At 40.0% G+C, this 20743-nt stretch overlaps 1 protein-coding gene across 2 annotated transcripts in view; it reads left to right on the forward strand.

Moving 5' to 3' along the window:
- The window catches only part of tcf12 (transcription factor 12), a 169037-nt gene that overhangs the window by 23396 nt on the left and 124898 nt on the right, over positions 1 to 20743 (forward strand). For both annotated transcript variants that reach the window (XM_057860070.1, XM_057860150.1), the window contains exon 4: positions 5673 to 5746. In XM_057860070.1, coding sequence (XP_057716053.1) covers positions 5673 to 5746 — 74 coding nt within the window. The remainder of the gene's footprint in view (positions 1 to 5672; positions 5747 to 20743) is intronic.

Below are 20743 nucleotides of genomic sequence, written 5' to 3' on the forward strand. Positions count from 1 at the left end.
TACTGATTTTATGACAGAAGCTGGGGACCGGATGAAATTTGATCACGGGCTGCATTTGGCCCCCGGGCCGGACTTTGAACATGTCTGCTCTATCCCCTACAAACACCTCTTGGAACACTGGGGTCATTTTCAGCGGTACTTTTCACCATTTTTTACCCACAATGAGAGCACCTAATTCCTGCTACAAACCTCCAATATCTCTAAGGAAATTTTAACTTCTTTTTTTTTTTTACCCGCAAACGAAGCATCTATCCTTCCTACATGCTCTCTTGGCTCGTGACTGGACCTACACGACATCCAGGAGGTGTGCGCAGTTTCCCTATGCATCACGCAGGTTCTTTAATTAAGCCCTACTTTGTGGTTTTTCGCTTTTCACGAGGGGTTCTGGTCCCCTTTAACTGCGAAAAAGGAGGGATCACTGTATTGTCTTATTATTTATTTTTCCTATTTAAAAATGTTTTTCAAACATTTCACTTTGCTGTTTTGGTTGTTGTAATTAATTTGTGGTATTTTTATTCATTTTAGCAGGGAAAGATCAAGGCACCACCGATTACTGTACCCTAACACTGAAAGAGTTGTGGTGGTATTAAATTTTGTTACATTAGTTTTATTTCCGTCAATAACACAGTTGGGTGCACGAGTTTAGTGGTGTGACTGTATTGCCTGGCACAGCCAGATTGTTCTACCTGTATGTTTCAAACACCGTGAGAAGAGTCTGGGACCCAGCTCCTTAATGGCCTCTTGAGCCTGAACGAAATCATCCGTGCCATCAGATTCGTTTATTTGTGTGACGTGTTCCTAATGAGCAACGTCACTCTTGCGCGTCGGAAGTCGTCTCCACAACAACACAGATGGCGAAAGGGAGAGCCGAGAATATGTTCCAATCTGTGGTAAATTCAGTTTTAAATGACCAAAAACACATTGAGTGGCTAAGACCCAACAGTCTGTCTCGTGCTAGCCATGTTGAATAAACTTCTCCCCTCTCCTCGTATGTTTATTTCGACACGCTACAGTTTCTTTTCACATTACCAATGTCACGTTGCCCGTCGCCGATTGGTCCATTCCGCTGTCTGTTTGCTGTGGCTTGCTCTGACCTGGAAATTTGACTGCGGAACGGTCGGCAGACTCGCCAGTGACTGTAACCTTGAGTCTAAAGTTTGCTGTTATGAGAGTCGGTCATAATATCCCTACTGCCAAATTATAAGTTTCCATATATTGGCACAGCTTGCATTATTTAATGCAAAGCAGTACTTCCTGCAGAAAAATATGATGACAAAATAAACTGCTGAACCTCCAAAGCATATCTGGCCGACTGCGAGTGCATCCCTCCTGCGGCCGGCCTCCGGTTTGTCCGCCTGTGTTTGTGATCCTCAAAGAGAGAAGAAGCGCCTACATAAGTGATTGTGAACATAAGGCGAGGGAGTGCGCAGACAGAGGTGTGGAAATTGCCTGGAATGAGTTTGGACTATTGCATCTCAGCTGGGCATAGCCAGATAATTGAGGCAAAGCGTAACCGGGAAGACACGCTACAGAAAGATGGATTGGAAAGAAATATACAGTATATTCCCAGGGCCTTTGACAGTGATTCATCGCTTCTTCTTTCCAGCTGTGTTGATGATGCCTGTTTATGGGGGCATAGACTCTTCAGCGTAGTTGCTACTGATGAATGGCGTGGTAAAAATGCTGAGAAATGAACTCTGAGTGGATGGTTGCAAATGCTTGTCTTTTTTGATTAATTGAATAGGGAATCAAATTCATAATACCATACTTGATGTTGGTGTTAGTGTGAATCATTTAACAGAGAAATGACTAAAACCTCCACACATGTGGACATCTCATTTTGGGTTATTTTGCGCATAATAGTAACATTTGGTGTACAAGTAAGGCCGACCTGAAATTTGACGTCCATATTAGGACGCCAAGTCTCAGTTAAAATTATATTATTTTTTTAGACTGCTCAGAGAAAGGTCTGAAGTTTTTGCTTACTTAGATCTTCTCCATTTTGTTCTTCTTGGGAAGGACACTAACTAAAATTGATGCTTCTCTATTATTCATGGATGCATCAGAATGAAATTTGTCATGCAAACACATCGATTCTCAGCGCCGGATTTTTAATATTTTGTAGTACCGAAAAGTTCTTGGCCGAAACTAAATATTGGAAAGGCCCAAAAATACATTTAATTCTTTTTTAAATAAAAAAAAAAAAAATTGAATTCATTATATCCCAATTACAGTATTGGCCCGAATATAAGACGGCCCTGATTATAAGACGACCCCCTCTTTTTCAAGACTCAAGTTTGAAAAAAGACTTTTTGAACACCAAATTAATTTTTATACAGAAAATAATTACAGTAATTCTGAAACTAATGATTATAACACTATATTTGAGAGAAAGAGCATGTTATTTTTCCTCATTCAAATCTTAATATCTGAACATTAAATTATGTAAACTAAAGTGCAATCACGTTCGTAAATGAATGGCTTCTGGTTTTTGAAATGTAAATAAACCAATCGATTGTGATAAAACAACAACATTGCAATAACTGCATTAACCATCAAAGTGAAGTCTAACTGTAACTGTAGTCTTGAAACAAATCTAAGGAAAAACATTGCAATAAAATAATGCCAACTGGTTAAACTTGGGAGTAGCTGAGATCTGTCATGACAGAACATCGCTTCAGTGATATCTGGCACCATCTAACGTCGTGAATGGGTATAACGTCTAGACCGCAAATATAAGACGACCCCCACTTTTTCAGTCTTATTTCAATGCAAAAAAACACAGTCTGATATTCGGGCCAATACGGTAATGCCCTTTGCCTTGGCATTGGTTCTACAACCCCGGAGGCTCGAGAAATTGAGTTTGAAAGGTGCCGATTCTGAAACCCCATGGGACGGTGTGTTCCCGGCGGCAGTGAGCGTTTTGTGGCAAAATCTGAGTGCGTCCTATAGCAGCGGTGCCGGTATTGTCATAGCATTCTGTTCGGTGGACGTAGGCACGCACGTCACGGCCGATGAAACCTTGATAAATTCGCTTTCTTGGACGTTTGGGACACTCAAAAAAAAAGGGTCTCACTCCTCCAATTGATAAGCTAAATGAGATCTCGATGTACGTTTGTGTGGAACAGCAGTAACAAAAAAGTAATCCATTCTTGCTGAAACTAGTAAAGCTCTTTACAAGGCTGTTGTAATCGCTCCTACTCCTTAAAATAAGACTCTGTTTTCTTGTGCAACAAGTGGACTCGATCGGGAATCAAGCGAGTAGCCCAAGTTCTAGCGGCAACGAAGCTGAGCGAAGTCGCTCCCAGCCGGATTAAATGGCGATGGCGGAAGGAGTGTGGAAGTCGCATTAAAAAAATGTGACAAAAAGAGGAAGTGGTCGTGCTATAAACGTATTGGCCTAAACTACTTGTAAACTCTTCGCTCACGGACGCTCTCAAATGCACTGTACTCCATGTGCCGCGGGACATCATTGGAAAGCAACTCCAGATCGAGCGTGTAGTAGCGATGAAGCAAATTTATTTAATTTTCCTTCATTTAATCATTTATATATTATTTTGATACCTCAAAATTCTTCCAAATTGCTGACATGCTGGCTGTGTGCCAGTAGTGTTGCTTCTCGCCATGTTTTAATTACGTCATCACAAGAAGACTGTGGTTCTTCACACTATTTGGTCACGGTGGTCAACTTTCGCTCCTTTAACCGAAAATGACCACATTAGTCACGTAGCATATTTAAACCACCCTTGTTTGATATGGATACTTTTAAGTATTTTCGTAATGGAGAGCACTTATATAGCGCATTTATCTTAACTCATTACCTCCCAGCCATTTTCACCGGAGCAAGGCCCTTCGCTCCCAGCCGTTTTACTGGATTTTGACTGATTTTGCAAGGCCCACAGAAAATTCTGTTCTATTGCTATATGAACATGGAACCCACCAAAAGAAAGATTAACTGACTTATACACAGCTATTTTTTGCTTTAGTTACATCCCAAACATCTAAATAATGTTTTCCTTTTACAAAATACGATAAAAAACAAGACAAATGGAGCTTTTGATAGCAAAGTGACAGTTTATTTACACATAACTAACTGAAAGCTGACGCTGTTCTGGCCGCGACAGCCGGTTAAACTATTCCCTCATCGCCGTCTGTCTCATAAAGATGAATATTTTTGAGTCTCTGCAGGCTCTGCTCGCGAGCAGCACGGACTCAAAGACATTGTCCGCTGCTCTAGTGGTCCCGGTCGTTCTGCTCGTTCGTCCAGCGCCTGGCATCCCGGGCGTCCTACTGGTTGTTCTGCTTGGTCGTCTGCTGCCTGATATTCATTCGGTTGTGTGGCTGGGCCGTTCGTTGCCGTTGAATCGGGTTGCGGGTCTTAACCAAATGCGCTACTGCCCTCCAGTGGCCAGTTTTATTGCTTTAAAATGGATTTTCAGCTTTATGCTTTGGAGTTAAATTGAAGCACGACCCAGAGATGTCTTTTATAAAAAAAAAAAAAAAAAAAAATTAAAAAACGTAAAAGACTTTGGGATACTGAAACAATTAAAAATAGAACGTATTTATACGTTTTTGGGAGCAAATGAGTTAAGGATAAATGAAAAATCAAAAATGAAATTTTAGCTATTTTCGGCGCTGAATTTTTAGTCACATCTGTAATATTTCTGATTAATTAATTAATTTCTGAATTAAAATTGCTACTCCTCCATTATTTGAATGATTGTTGCCAACCCTCCCAGTCAAATTGGATTGGATGTCTAGCTTCGTCAGAGACAATCGCTGAGTTCAATGAGTGTCTTATAAAGGCTTAAGTCAATTAGCCAGACATTCGCTCGAAGGGTCTACTTTGTTTCTATTGAATTGTTGCACAGATTCTGCTTCATTTCTTTTCTCCAGCAGCCTGCATGTTTGCATTTAACGCATGAGTATGGTTTTGTCTACATTTTTGTGTGCTTACTGGGTATTGTATTGCTTTCACACATCCATAATTTATTTGGCATTTTTGTATTTGAAGACAAAAGAAATTGTATTACATTTTTCTGAGGTATACGAAAGAACATCATGGACAATCAATAAACTGGACAATGTTGATTCCTTACCCTACCTCTGCTGTTACCGAGTACAATATTGCCCCAAGCAGCACAAACAATCAAACACATCTTACTGACTGTATCACCCAAATCCAATTTTCAAAAATCAGATAGATGTTTCAATATATGCCAGATGGTCTACCACTGCAATTTTGGTGGGAGTTCTTGATTATATTTATGGTTGACTTTGAAATGCATATAAAGTTTACTTTCGTTTTGAATAGGTTTGAGTGTTTGAATGCTCCGCTTTCTCTGTTGTTACTTGGTCACTTGAAATGAAAAAACACTTCAAAATTTTAATTGCAGCTGAATGGCATCCCATTATTTTAAATGTAACAAGTAAAACAATGCATTTTTCCCTCTGAATGGCTTGGCGTATGATTTGCGTACTTAAAACTCACATATTATTAAAAAAATTATGATCAGATAAATGGGAAAACTAATGAAAGTTGAACCATACATGCAGTTAGGCTCAGTGCAGGTGCAGTAGGTTGTTGCTGTGTAGGAATTGGCCATATTCGCGTTGGAGCACATGAGTCATCTTGACTCGTTGACTGAATTTTGTTTGTCCTCCCTTGACAGGTATTGATGAGCGGACCAACCAAGCGTCTTGGGCCCCAGGTGGCGAGTCCAGTCCCTCGTACGAACCCTCCCGGGTAAGATAACCCACATCTTAACACCTCTGAATGCCCTTTCTGCTCTACAGAACATCATTTAACAGTTTTAACGCGGAGGTGGTACATTGACCAGCGAATGACCTGTAATACACTACTTGTGTTATTCCACTCCGTGAGCGGGACACTCAGTTAAAGTTCCCATGATTGCTGGTTATCTTTAATTGCGTGGCAACTTTTTCTGGTTAATTGCTTATTAAGAAGTTGCTGGAAAAATCATGCAGTGTTATATATTTATTAAATTAGTTTAAACAACAAAGGTGTGATTTTTCTTTTTCAAGAGCTCGCTGATGTACAATTTTGGGGAGGGGGGGCTGCTACAGCACAATACACCAATGAAACGCTCGCATGGAAGAGGTGTTCTTGTACTGAATAATGTGGTGCAGTGGCCAGACATGCTGTGCCACCAGAAATTAAATCTAAATCTTGCATGCACCTGGCCTTTAGGTGGGAATATGCACCTTAAGACTCAGCCGAAATATGGGCGACTACTCCTAGACTTGTGATTGTGTGACTTGGACGTCCTGATTAACCCTTAATAAGGGGTCACTGATTGTGTAGTGGTTCATTCGCCTGACTTGGGCGCAGGCAGTGTGGGATCAACTCCCAATCAGTGGCAGTGTGATTGTGGGTGCAAATAGATGTCTCTCTGTGCGTGCCCTACAACTACTGGTGACCAATTTCGGGTGTAGTCTGACTTTCGCCTGAGGTCAGCTGGTATATGCTCCAGCACCTCAAAACCTTGACAAGGATAAGCAGTGTTGATAATGGATGAGACCCTTTATAGGGCACTCATTGGCTGCAATTGACAATGCTACATGTAGCAGGCATTGAGTTAAATAAGATGAAAATAAAGAAAAACATCAAACTACTTAAGACTGTTATTGGAGGCCATAACCAGAGTATATTTGTTTTCATTTATTAATTTCTAATTATTCGTCATTATTTTAATTTGTTTTTTATTGACATTTTATTAATTTATTTACCAATTTATAATTAAAATAAAATATTAATAATAAATATATATTTTTTTAATTATAATTGAGACCGAGTGTCCATGAATGTGGACATGACATGACGTAGTAAGCCACACTTATATTCCAAATATTAATATTGTGACCTAAATGACCCAATATGAGATGCCCACATATGTGGGCGCCAGCTCTTTATGGCATTAAGTTTTGGTAAATGGTAAAATGTAGAGTACTTATATAGCGGATTTATCTACATTGTTACAATGCCCAAAGTAGGAGTGGGAACCTCTTGGTACCTCACGATACGATACGATTTGCGATACAAAGTTCACGCTAACGATGATCTGACGATATGGCGATACAACGATTACTGATACATTGGTCAGGAAATCATTCTAGGATATCCTACAAACAACTAATAAACAGAAAAACAAGCTTCTGCTGTGAATTGGAATGATTTTATCACTAGTAGACGTCCAATCCATTTGAACTGGGAGGGTGGCAGCGAATGAACGAATGTTCATTCGCTGCCATCCCTCCCACTTCAAACGGATTGAACGTCTATGGCCGTCAGTGGCAGCCAATGCCAGTCAATGAGGTAATTTTGGGCCAGTTGATTTTCAGTTACTTCCTGTTGATTTTTGGGTATTTTATGAGTCACTTCCTGTTTGAGTTATATAACAGGAAGTGACCTCGGAATCACCCAAATAAATAGGCAGTGACTCAAACTTAACAGGAAATGGCCTGTAAATGCCCTGAAAATCGGACAGAATGACTGTGAATGCTCTGGTTTCGAATGAGCGAATGTTCCCAGTCTAAATGGATTGGGAGTCGAGCGCTGTCAATGCAGCCTTAGACACTGAGACACTTTATTGTAGGGGTGCACGATATCCATTTTTTGAAACCGATATCGATAACTTCCTGCTCCTCAAAGACGATACCGATATCGATAACCAATAATAAATGTATAATTTTTAAAAATGTATATTCACCGGAGTTTTTGAACACCTGGAGGTTTGAAATAATAATAATGGTGGGTTCAACATAGATTTGCCTTTGATCTCACCAGAATTTTCATAATGACATGAACATTATTATAATGAACAAAACAAAGACAAGAACAGTCTTGACTTCAAATAAAGTGCCAATATTTATTTTTTTCAAATATCATTTGAGTCAATCACAATCAATTAGTCAATATAATTGAAGATGTGTTTCCTGAACAATGAGCACTGAACTAAAACATAAACCCAGCAGGTATTGTGCTTTGTCATCAGATAAAAATATTTGATGCTACAGGAGACTGTTGTGGTCTTGGTCCATGAAACAACTTTCTTCACCTGGGAGACAGGTTAGGACAGCAAGCCTATCAATAACTAAAAGGCCTCTCAATAACTTACTAACTTATAACCAGTGTTGGGAGTAACGCCGCTATAAATAACGTTACGTAACGGCGTTATTTTTTCAGTAACGGGGTAATCTAACTAATTACTTTTTCCGCCGTTACAACACCGTCACCGTTACTGATGGTCAAAAGCGGTGCGTTACTTACTCTGAATTCCCTGGTAACTAGTTACTTTTACTATAGAGTAATTCAGTTACTAACTCAATTACTTTTTGGAAGAAGTAGTGAGTAATGTAACTAATTACTTTTTTAAAGTAACGTGCCCAACACTGCTTATAACTAACACTGTAAAATGCAAACATTATATAGTAAGGTTTATCACTCATTCCTCATAACAAAAATATGTTAGAACAAAAAGGATTAATGGCTTGCCTTATAATAATCAATCTAAACGGCAGTGAGTGAACCCTTATTCAAAAAAGTATGAGGTTTCTTCTCTGCATAGTATAAAATCCTACAAAGCATGCTGACAGGACTAACATTACACGACAACTGTTATATGTATCTATAGCATAGCACACTAGCTTGAGCTACTAGCCTTAAGCATTGGCTGGTTTCTATAACACAATAACTTATGAAGTTCTGTACATATGACCCTTCACCACCGAAGTAAACATATATTGCACATCCATATGTTATAGTAAACATAAATACTTACAGACATATATTTCTGAGGCGGAAATGTAAGTAACAGAAAGCATTCACGATTGTCAATGCTACCGCTAGACACAGCACTGTGTAAAGTGAATGAGTTTGAGGACCAAATTATAGATGCAGCGAATTATTCTGACCGGCAGGTGGCAGCAATGCCCCGCAAATGGTCAGCTGATTTCCCAGCCAGCTAGCACAGAACATACTGGACTGTCTCAGAAAATTAGAATACACAATATTCTAATTTTCTGAGACAGTCCTGTATATTGTTCTATGTAAAGGACGTCAGCCAAGGTCGGCCCCCCACATTTTTACCACGCTTAATCTGGTCCCCTTTGCAAAAAGTTTGGACACCCCTGCTTTAAATGGTGGATTAATGTACAGGACTGTCTCAGAAAATTAGAATATTGTGTATTCTAATTTTCTGAGACAGTCCAGTATTATCGGTCCTATTAATAATGTTATTGGATTTATTGGGATGACATCATAATTCCTATTATCGGACCGATAATTATCGTGCACCAGTACTTTATTGGTGGAAGATTTTGGTAGCAACTTGTTGGTTCCTTTTTATTTAATTTTTTTAGACATTGACACCTTTTTAAAACGATATCTCGATTCTTGGCAGGCGCATATCGATAACCTTTTGGGATACAAAGTATCATGTTATATCACCGTTTCGATATTTTGTCACACCCCTAGCCCAAAGTGCTTTACATTAGCACACATCTACCCTTTCACGCACACATTCACATACCAATGTTGCTGCCAAATTTTCTTTTTATTGTTAATTTTAATATTTAGTCCTGTTAATTGTTTTTCTTGTTGGAGCTGTGTTCTCCACCCTCCACTTCTGGACTCACTGAAACCAGGCCCATTCAACTTTTAACTGCTAATCAAATATAAATACTTAACCTAGAAAATAGTATGGTACTTCATCTTGCATCTGTTATGCCTACTGTACTCATAACTCAAGCTTGAGTTGCGAAAACATAGTTGCTTAAAGGGGAACTACATGCAAAATATTTTTCTCACTTAATCTGTTTTATAAACTTCCACTAGTCAAAACACGGCAGTGTGATTCATGTTGCTTTCGTGGAATAATAAATTCTTCAATTTACAATCACCTCAGGGGGTCACCATTCTGTCCAATACTGCCCTCTGCTGTTGACAGAAATTAACGGGGTTGGGGTGGGGGTGGGGGGTTCTAATTCTCAAATGACTAAACCTAGAAAAGGGATCCAATGACTTGTGTAAATATGAGTTGATTACATGATAGAAATAATAGGAAAACATTTTTAAACTTGTGCTGCCTCTTTGCTAATTCCAACATTGTGTGTTTAGTGAAGTAGAATTTCTGACTTGGACCAGTTCTAGTTGTGTGCTTAGTAACCTTTTGTTTCAAGTGTGCAGATGCCGGCTGGAGTTCATAAGAGCAAACAGCTACATAAGACTGAGATGTGTGAACAGTTCTCTCTCACTGTTTGTTTGCCCCTCGCACACTGGTCGTTCTCGATGTCCTGCATGAATTTCACTTAATGTCAATCTCCTGTCACTTTCTATCAGAATTCAGTTAAATGTCAGAGGCACTCTGGCCGTGGTGCCTTGTTTATTCCTCTGTGCCCTTCCCGAATGAACATCTACAGGCAATAGTAACACTGGCAGCTTGATTTGAATTGTAAGACTGAGACGCTCGGGATATATTTGCTCCAGGTGCATATAAATGAATGTTTGTGACATTGCAAGGCACAGCATCAGCTAGCAGACAGCTGTTTACTCCATCAGAAGATGCACACACGCGCGTGTGCTCAAACACACAGCTGCATAGTCAGTTGACACTGATACTGAATTGTTTTACATAGCCTGGGAAGAATTATGACACATGAATTATTATTTAAGTCTCAAGTGGCATATCGACAGTATGTGCACTTTGGTGATAACATTAAATACAGTTGCACAATCTAATAAGCTCCTTATGCAATACAAGGGAATACGGAATATTTCTAATATTCCAGAGATAAATGTCTAAGATAAAGTATTGGAAACACCTCTCCGTTTAGTCTTGTATTGGATGTCAAAAGATTAAGCTGGTGATGCAAACGTTGACGTATTATTATTATTATTATTATTATTGTTTAGTTATAGTTCTGGATGATATAGGGATTTTTTTTGCACAATATGTGCCATTTTATATAATTGCCAATACAGTGATCCCTCATTTTTTGCGGTTAATGGTATATATATATATACACACAAATCGGTGTATATATGTATAAGAAAACAATGATTTGTACATGTATGCATGCATAATTTTTTTTTTTTAGCAAATATGTGAGAAATGTATGCAAAGAGGGTAATTTGTGACTGGTGTGAACTGTAAATAGGTAAAGGTTCACTAATTGTTGTTGATAATATTGTTTCTCAACAGTTTCTTACCCAATAATCTTCTTTTGTAAAAATTATACCATTTTTTTCCGAGACTGATCCCATCAATGCCTAAGGCCTTTGAGATCCAAGCCGTCCTCTTTTTTCTGTTGTCTGCTGCAAAGCAAATCCAGCCTTTCTCTGTACTTGTTTGAGCCGCAGAGCCACGAGTGTATGTGATCAGTCGACTGTGAACAGTCCCCAGTCCTGCCGTGCTGACCTTGGATCCCAGCCAGCCGCTGTATCCTGGGCAGCTGAGTCTGTAGGCTGCCGCTCTGACAGCCTCCTCTGCACGACCCCACCCCCCAACGGTGCCTTGCTCTGACTTGATATTGGACCCCGCATGCATCCATCATGAACATGTCCTCACCTCCCAAACTGCGGTCACACACTCACCTGGGATGTACCACCATAAGGAGGCTTTTTAAACACTTGCAAGTGAAGAGCTATTGCCTGCCTATGACTGCAGTAATCTGACAGTTATTTTGCCACTCACACTACTACTGGTGCCCCGTGGCAGCGATGACAGCATGTGTTAACGTCCTGTATGGATGTAGGCCACTAGTGTTTGAGAAGGATGAGGGTTCTGTGATTGATGATCTAACAGTTGCAGGGGTGCAAACGCAAGATTGACCATTATCCCTCCCGCCTCTTTTTTCCTTCCCTTCTCTAGCAGCCCTGCTAGCCTTTTCCTGCCTTACACTGGAAGTCAGAACAATCAAAGACCAGATGTAGAGAACTGATTGAACCCTTTACAGAAGGGTTGTTCCGATCATGTTTTTTTGCTCACGATCCGATCCCGATCGTTTTAGTTTGAGTATCTGCCGATCCCGATATTTCCTGATCCGATTGCTTTTTTTTTGCTCCCGATTCAATTCCAATCATTCCCGATAATTTTTCCCGATCATATACATTTTGGCAATGCACTAAGAAAAAAATGAATAAAACTCGGACGAATATATACATTCAACATACAGTACATAAGTACTGTATTTGTTTATTATGACAATAAATCCTCAAGATGGCATTTACATTTTTAACATTCTTTCTGTGAGATGGATCCACGGATAGAAAGACTTGTGACTGTGTATTGTGACGAAATATTGCCATCTAGTGTATTTGTTGAGCTTTCAGTAAATGATACTGCAGCATGCCCCAATGCATGATGGGAAGTGAAACCATGATGGGAAATAAAACCATGACTGTGCGTCATGCTACCAATGGATATATCTTCTCTGCTTTGGGAAATAAGATAGGGTGTTAAAACAAAGATCTATTGCCACCTTGCTTCCCCGTATTGCTTCCTATGATATTTCTAATCATAGGGAGAGGGATTGCAAGGTTTAAGCCAATAGAAGACTGACCTCAAAGGCTGCCAAATTTCACTCTAAGCATTTAGTGCTGCCTATTATGTCTCTATATAGGTAAAGCGGCGTCACAACAGATTGAGCGTGACAATGAGTGAGAGGGTCGTGCAGCGTATATATTAATAGCATTAAATATTTTAACGTGACACATTTATTAATAAAGTAATTGCCGCCGTTATTGGGATATACTTGATAACCCTACGTTAAGCCTAAACTAAAGACTCTGGATGAGTGTAACATATTATGTCTGTAACGTTAAATACAATTAGAAAACGATTTAATAAAAAAAAAAAAAAAAAAATTAAAAAAAGGCATGGCCGATATTTTTTTGCCGATTCCGATACTTTGAAAATGACGTGATCGGATCCGATCGATCGGGATGCCGATCGATCGGATCCGATCACGTCATTTTCATCTCTACTTTCATCTCTACTTTATAGGGATTTCATTTAAATACTGTGAAACTACCCCCCTAACCCTCCAAAATTTTAGCATTATTGGAGGCCAGAACCAGTTTTTTCCCCAAAGTAATTGCCCCATAATCACAGGAATTTAACCATAACTTCCCAAAAATAAATAGGAAGTGAACCAAAAATGCCCCAAAATCAACCGGAAGTGACCCAGTAGTGAAACAAACTCAACAGTATGTGATACAAATCAACAGGAAGTGACACAGTACTGACCATAAAATCAACTGAGAAGGTACACAGAAATGCCATACAATACAAATAAAGCAAAGCATCCCCACGCAGTTTCTCCAGAAATTGCATTTAATGTTTACTTTGTATTAACATTTTTTTTGTGGCATTCATCTTTTTATTTGAACTTTTTGATACATGAACATTAGAGTGTGTATGACAGGATAAAAACAATTCTTAAATAGCATTATTAGAATCATATTTTGAGACGATTCGATTATATACAATAATTTGGCAAAGCGCAGATAACGAGAAATTAGTCTTTAAATCTGCCGTTTAGCCATGCCTACCATAATAGGGCTCTAGCGTCCCCAACAGGAGGATGATGTCGGCAGGGTCATGGTTTCATCTGATTTAGAATTCAGCCCATTAAGGGGGATTTTTTTCAGACCGAGGAAAACGTGACGAAGAGAGCAGCAAAATGTAATTGTTTCAATCTCTCTACTCCAATATTTTTACAGGATATTCTTTTTATCCAAATATTTTTCCCCAATTGCTAAATAAATGGTATGGTCATGACAAATAACAGTCTTGTGCTAAATGGAATACGAAATATTAAAAATCCATTTATTGAGTACAACATGGCAAAATTACTCCATAATGGTCAAAACTGTCGACTTCACCTTTACTGTCGCACCTCCCGAATGATATTTTATGCCACTGTAATTAGTCCGGCTTTTGTCATTTCCCTGCCCCGGCTTCAGAGAATGTAAACAAACCAAGAGGCGTGAAAGCTAGTCGACATGCTAACCAAAACCGAGTGATGTCTCAAAGTCTTATTTTCGCTTTTCGAAGCGAAAAATCACACAAACCCAGCCCGGATCATTTCACACGGCGGCGGGGTTGTTGATTGTCTTCGCCGATCGGCAACCCGCCCGGCGGCGAGCAAGTTACAGCTCGTTCCCCTGCTGCGGGCAGGAGAGCTTGTTGGCGGGGAAGCAGCTTGACAATGACCGCCGGACAAACTGGCTGACATCGGAGGAGCGCGTAGCTGCCACATGGTCAACACGAATATGGCGTAAATTAATGCTTAACTACACGGCGAAGACGTGAACAGTGAGAGAGCTGCGTGCAGTTGTTGTGTGCAGCTAACAAGGCAGGATGTGTCTGAGGAGAACTTCTCTACATGTCCCTCCATGATCAAACGAAAGTAAATATTCCTTTATAAAGAAAGTTTGTAGTGTTTACTTTGTAATCGCTGTATTCGCAGCCATTTTGAACACAAAGTTGCAATTTCTGATGTGGTGGAAAATTTGACAGAACACCGGGCACACGAAGAGGGCAATAAACCGAGTATAGAGCTCTCCTGGCGTTGGGGTGTGCGACAAGCCGCCGAGTCGGCCGAGTGGCATTTTCGGTGGACAAGGAGCATTGTTAATACTTTATGTGTGCCATGATCCCAGTATTTGACATAATACAAAACACGATGTTTACACACTTCCTCGTAAGTCCAATGGTCCCACAGTTGTCGAACACTTGTCTTGGCCGATCTCAGGGAGAACGGGAACTTTCTGAAACCCAAAAAGGCTCACACGCCTCTCCCTGAAAGGCTCACATGCCTCTCCCTGGTGCAGCTACAAAAGCCTGCAGCCATTTGGCTAACGTGATGCAAGAAAATAAACGAATTAATCCGCAAAATCAGCTGCATGCTATAAAGCAATGCTGTATTGTGAGATGCTGACCTGGGTGACGTCACATTCGCATTCGTCCTAAACCCGAGACTGGACCCGAAGTTACTCATTTTCATGGCGCAGGATTTAAAAATTGAATATATAAAACGATCGCTTCCACACACATCTAAGCGGTCCATTTCATTCGGGAGCATTAAACACCGCATGAAATATGAAATCAACATGTTTTTTAGTGTCATACTCACTTTTTAAAGTGCGTACGACAGGAGAAAAAAAGTCTTAAGTCGCAGTATTATGTGAATTAGAATCATATTTTGAGACGATTCGACTATATACAACAATTTAGCAAAGCGCAGATGACGAGAAGTTACTCTTTTGATCTGCCGGTTAGCCACGCCTACCATTATAGGGCTCTAGCGTCCCCAACAGATGGATGACGTCAGCGGGAGAATGGGCTCATTGGTTTTACTATTCAGCCCATTGAGGGGGAATTATTCAGAACGTGGAAAACGCGATGAAGAGAGCCGCTAAATGTCATTGTTTCAGTCTCTCTGCTCCAATATTTTTACAGGATATTCTTTTTATCCAAGTATTTTTCCCCAGTAGCTAAATAAATGGTCATGACAAATAACAGTCTTGTGCTAAATGGAATATGAAATAATAAAAATGCATTTGTTCAGGACGACATGGCAAAATTACTCCATAATGGTCAAAACTGTCGACTTCACCTTTACTGTCAAACCTCCCGAACGATATTTTATGCCACCTAAGTTGGGCCTATGTTACTTCCCTTCCCGGCTTTGGAGAATGTAAACAAACCAAGAGGCGTGACAGCTAGCTGACATGCTAACCCGAACTGAGTGATGTTTCAAAGTCTTCGAAGCGGAAAATCACACATAACTAGCCTGGATCATTTCACATGACGACTGGGTTGTCGATTGTCTTTGCCGATCGGCAACACGCCTTTCGGCGAACAAGTTAGAGCTCGTCGTTCCCCTGCTGAGGGCAGAGGGCTCGTTTGCGGGGAAGCAGCTGGACAATGACGGCCGGACAAACCGGCCGACTTCGGAGGAGCGTGTAGCTGCCAAATGGTTAACACGAATATGGCAAAATAATGGTTTACTACACGGTGAAGTCGTAAACAGTGAGAGACTCATAGGAGGGCGGCTGCAGTTGTTGTGCAGCTAACATAACAATATGTGTATGAGGAGAGCTTTTTACATGCCCATCCATGACCAAATGTAAGTAGTCCTTTATTTAAAGAAAGTTTGTAGTGTTTACTTTGTAATCGCTGTATTCGCGGCTATTTTTAACACAAAGCTGCAATTTCTGATCGGTTGGACAATTTGACGGAACACCGGGCACATGAAGAGGGCAATAAGCTGAGTATAGTGCTCTCCTGGCGGGGGGATGTGCTACAAGCCGCCGGTCGTTGGCCGAGGGGACAAGTAGCATGTCACCCAAAAAATGCAAGCCACCTACATATTAAAATGATCCCAGTGTTTAACATAAAACAAAACACGGTTTACTCACTTCCTCGTAAGTCCCATGGTCCCACAGTAGTAGGGCTTGTTTTGGCCAATATCCACCGGTGAACGGGAACCTTTTGAAACCCCAAAAAGGTTCACACGCCTCCCCCTGGTGCAGCAAAATTTTTCAGCAGCCGTTTGGCTGGCGTGATGCGAAAAGTAAACGAATTAATCCACCAAATCAGCTGAATCCTTAGTCCTTCTCATACAACAGTACGGCTTTATAGTGAAGAGGACTCCTTCTCCCGTACACGTCACAGCGCCCTCTTCCTCAATGCAAGACCGAAGCTGTCATTTTCGTAGCGTGGGATTCAAAAAGTTGAATATATATAACCGATCGCTTCTTCACACATCCGATTGGTCCATTTCATTCAGGAGCATAAAATACCGCGTGTATTATGAAATAAACATGCTTTTTCGTGTCACAGGGACTTTAAGGGTGTTAAAAAAAATCGCTTCTGATTCTATATCGCGGTATTACATCATGCATCAAAATTGGTCTGTATCGATCCTCACACGTGTGTTTTTGGCAGAAATAAACAATACCGTGGCAGCACTTCTACCACGATGCAAGCAGCTGCCTTGCCTGCATTCTGCTGAAGTCACAACATCTCGCGAGAGTTATACTGGGTGGCTTCTTTACACTATAGCAGTGCTTCTCAATTATTTTGTGTTACGCCCCCCCAAGGAAGACGTAAATGTTTCGCGCCCCCTCAAAACTCTGCTGCCACTGTAAATAGTATCATTTATTACTATTATAAGTACGCCTCTGCCTCACATTGTATCCTTTATTCTATTAGAAAAAAAAATAACAGATCAATTTATAAAGTATAACTTTATTAACATTGTTTTGTTTGTAACAGAAAAGACTTAACACACATCAATTTGCCTGAATTAAAAAAAAAAAAAAAAAGTCACATTCAAACTAAAAATACACTCAAGGTACATTTTTGACCATTTGATACTGAAAAATAAAATCAGTAAATACTAACGAATTCAAATTGATTAGAAACATTAACTCATGAGGACAATATGCCAAAAAATTTGACCGAAAAAAACAAAACTGAATAGAAGAAGAAAAAGAAAAGTGTCTTTGGACAGAAGGACAGTTTTTATTTTCGCTGCTCCCAGTATCACCTCCAGTTTGCAATGATGTGGGGTTATATTGCACTGAGCATGCTAACAGTGCTCACTGGTTTACTGCTGTAACACTGACAAAGCGGGACGATTGTTGGCAATATTCGGCACGTTTTCGCTGAAAAACAACCAAGCAGCTTATCAATGAGATTGGGGTCTAATGTCTTTAAGTGGCGTCTTAATTGATTTGGCTTCCGGCTGTCCGCTATAATCATTTTTAGACACAGTAAACAGTGGTCTTTCCTCGTCTACCACTGTATTAAATGTCAAGGCCAAAAGCCAAACGGCCCGAAAAAAGCGCATTCTCGGCGGCCGAGGGAGAACCGTAGGTGAGGGCGGTCATCGTGACGATCCCAAGCCGAAAGTGGCACTTTTCGGGCGGACACGTCAGAACCGGAGAAGACAGTGGGTCGCTGCGTGAGATGGCTTTCGAAAACGGCGCACAGTTCTCCAGCTCCTCATTCATGAGTCTCTTCCGTGTGCCCTTGCTTACTTCAAAAATACTGCACGCACTTTGAAAATGATTGCGCCACTGCCACCCACTGAGTGGATGTGCAAGTACACTTTATTCTAGTACGGCAAAAAAAAAAAAAAAAATTTAAGCATGTTCCCCGAGGTCACACGCGCCACCCCTGGCATTGCTCTGCGCCCGCCTGGGGGGGCGCGCCCCACTATTTGAGAGGTACTGCACGATAGTCTCGCTGGATTTGGCGACGCAGAGCAACATGGCGGAGATGGGGATACGCGATGCCCCGAAGCACCTTTTATAAGTCTGAAATTTGGTCTCATTTTGGCTTTTACTGAAAAAAGGGAGGCATGGAGTGTGAGAAGCCCCAGAACATATGCAAGCTTTGGAATGCAAAAGAAATACCAAGTTATTCTTGTTGTTTTGGCCCTGCGGTGGTTGATATACCTTGATGCTCAAGCAAATTTTTTGACCCCCCCCCCAAAAAAATACTTGAGTGTTGGATGAGGCTTTAAGAATTATTTGATATAAATGTGCTTTATGTCCATTTTGATTTTTTTTTTTTAGGGCTGTCAGACGATTAAAATTTTTAATCGAGTTAATCACAGCTTAAAAATTAATTAATCAGAATTAATTGCAATTCAGACCATCTCTAAAATATGCCATATTTCTCTGTAAATTATTGTTAGAATGAATAGATAAAACACAAGACTGATATATACATTCAACATACTGTACCTAAGTACTGTATTTGTTTATTATAACAATAAATCCACAAGATGGCATTAACATTATTAACATTCTTTCTGTTAAAGGGATCCACGGATAGAAAGACTTGTAGTTCTTAAAAGAATTACTATAACTTGTACTAACATTCTATATTAAAACCCCTCCTAATGTTTTCGTTTTAATAAAATTTGTGAAATTTTCAATCAAAAAATAAACTAGTCTCTCGCCATTGTTGATGTCGCCGAGTGGTGACGTCACAGCCGTTCTTCCACAGTGTATTTAACTACGTAAGATAGTGATTGAAATACACCACAGGGTGTCAATGGCGAGTTTTAAATTACCAAGTAATTAAGCCAGTGAGTGTGTTTTGTCCCTTGACTGACGCCGTAACTCCCTGTTTTTTATTTATTTATTTTTTTTTTAGACTGTGTCTATTGTGATTCACGTTCATTTGAGTGCTGGCTTCACAAGTATGAGACCACTGATAGTTTGTATAGTGTGACTAAATATTGCCATCCAGTGTATTTGTTGAGCTAAACGAAATGTTTGAATAGAGTTTGACCAAAGTCTGAGTAAGTTTTATGTGTATTTTGCATAGCTATTTTGATTGGGAATGCCAGCTTTTCTTTTTGTGAACATTATTTTTTTGAGAGATAGGAATATTATTTTTGTTGTGCTTTCAGATCCTTATGTTTGTTGTGAAGGAGTTTCCGAAGCTTATGCCAATAAACGGCGAGGTCCAATGAACGCCTGTGTCCACTGCCTTTCTCTGCCTCTTAGCTCTCACTGTGCAAAAAACGGTGTCATTGTAATCTGTTTAAGTCAATGCATGAGCGGGTCATTCCGTGCATAGGTTAAATGCGTCAAATATTTTAACGTGATTAATTAAGAAAATTAATTACCGCCCGTTAACGCGATAAATTTGACAGCATTATTAATTTTTTTCTAGCGAAAATACAAATAACGCAATAATAGTCTTAAATTGTTGTGATGGATCGAACCGACTCTTGACCTATGAATTGTGATACGAATCGTGAGGCGATGTACATCCCGAACTGACATGATCTAACAATTCGCATTCAAACCAATTGTGAAAATTAGTCCCCATCTTTTTCTTAGTCCATTAGGCATGAGATGGAAAAAAAAAAATTAGTCTTGCGTTTTGTTATACTACGACATGACATTGTACTAACATCTTATTCCTTTATACATTTATCTATTCAAAAGTAAAATAACTCTTTTTATATTACCACATAATATATAGTCAATAGCCCTATTAAAGGTTAACAGCACGTGTTGTCTTGCATTCTTTTATTTAATTATGTTCATAGTTTGACGCCTTCCCCGGTTCCGCTGCATTTGACACTGCACACGTTAGTTGTGCCGTGTGTATCTGCGGGTGAGTGTGGATGTGTGTTTGCTCGATCTTCTTTCAAGGCTTTTGTTGTCATTGAAGCTGTTCATGGTGTGATTAACAGTGTGTGCGGCCTGGCAGCAGCACAATAGGGAATCTCAGAGGATTCCCTCCACACAGAGCAACCCTCCACTGCCTTTGAAATTCCTCCATCACCATCAACAACAAAAAAAAAGATGGATAATAAGATTTTTTTTGACTGTAAATTAAATTCAAAGAGTATGAGTTGGCCAAAATAAGTCAAGAAATGCAAGCCAACTGCTGTTCGCGATCTCCCTGGTGGTAGCTAATGCAGCTTGGGGAGTTGTTTGACTGAAGCACATAAGGATTTGGGATTAGGACAGTAACAGCGAGTGTCTTTTATTACTTTGGACCCCCAGTTTTCAAAAACCATGCTGTGGCTGATATTTAGACCTAAGCTTGTGAAGCAGATAACCGTCATGAAAAGGTACAGTTAAGCTGCAGGAGAAAAAAAAAAGTATATATTTTTTAAACTGTAGGGTCCTGTGAATGATCCCAGATTGCATCAGATTTTTCTTCCAATTCTGTTTAAA

This window comes from Corythoichthys intestinalis, chromosome 1 (assembly GCF_030265065.1).
Source record: "Corythoichthys intestinalis isolate RoL2023-P3 chromosome 1, ASM3026506v1, whole genome shotgun sequence".
Taxonomy (NCBI): domain Eukaryota; kingdom Metazoa; phylum Chordata; class Actinopteri; order Syngnathiformes; family Syngnathidae; genus Corythoichthys; species Corythoichthys intestinalis.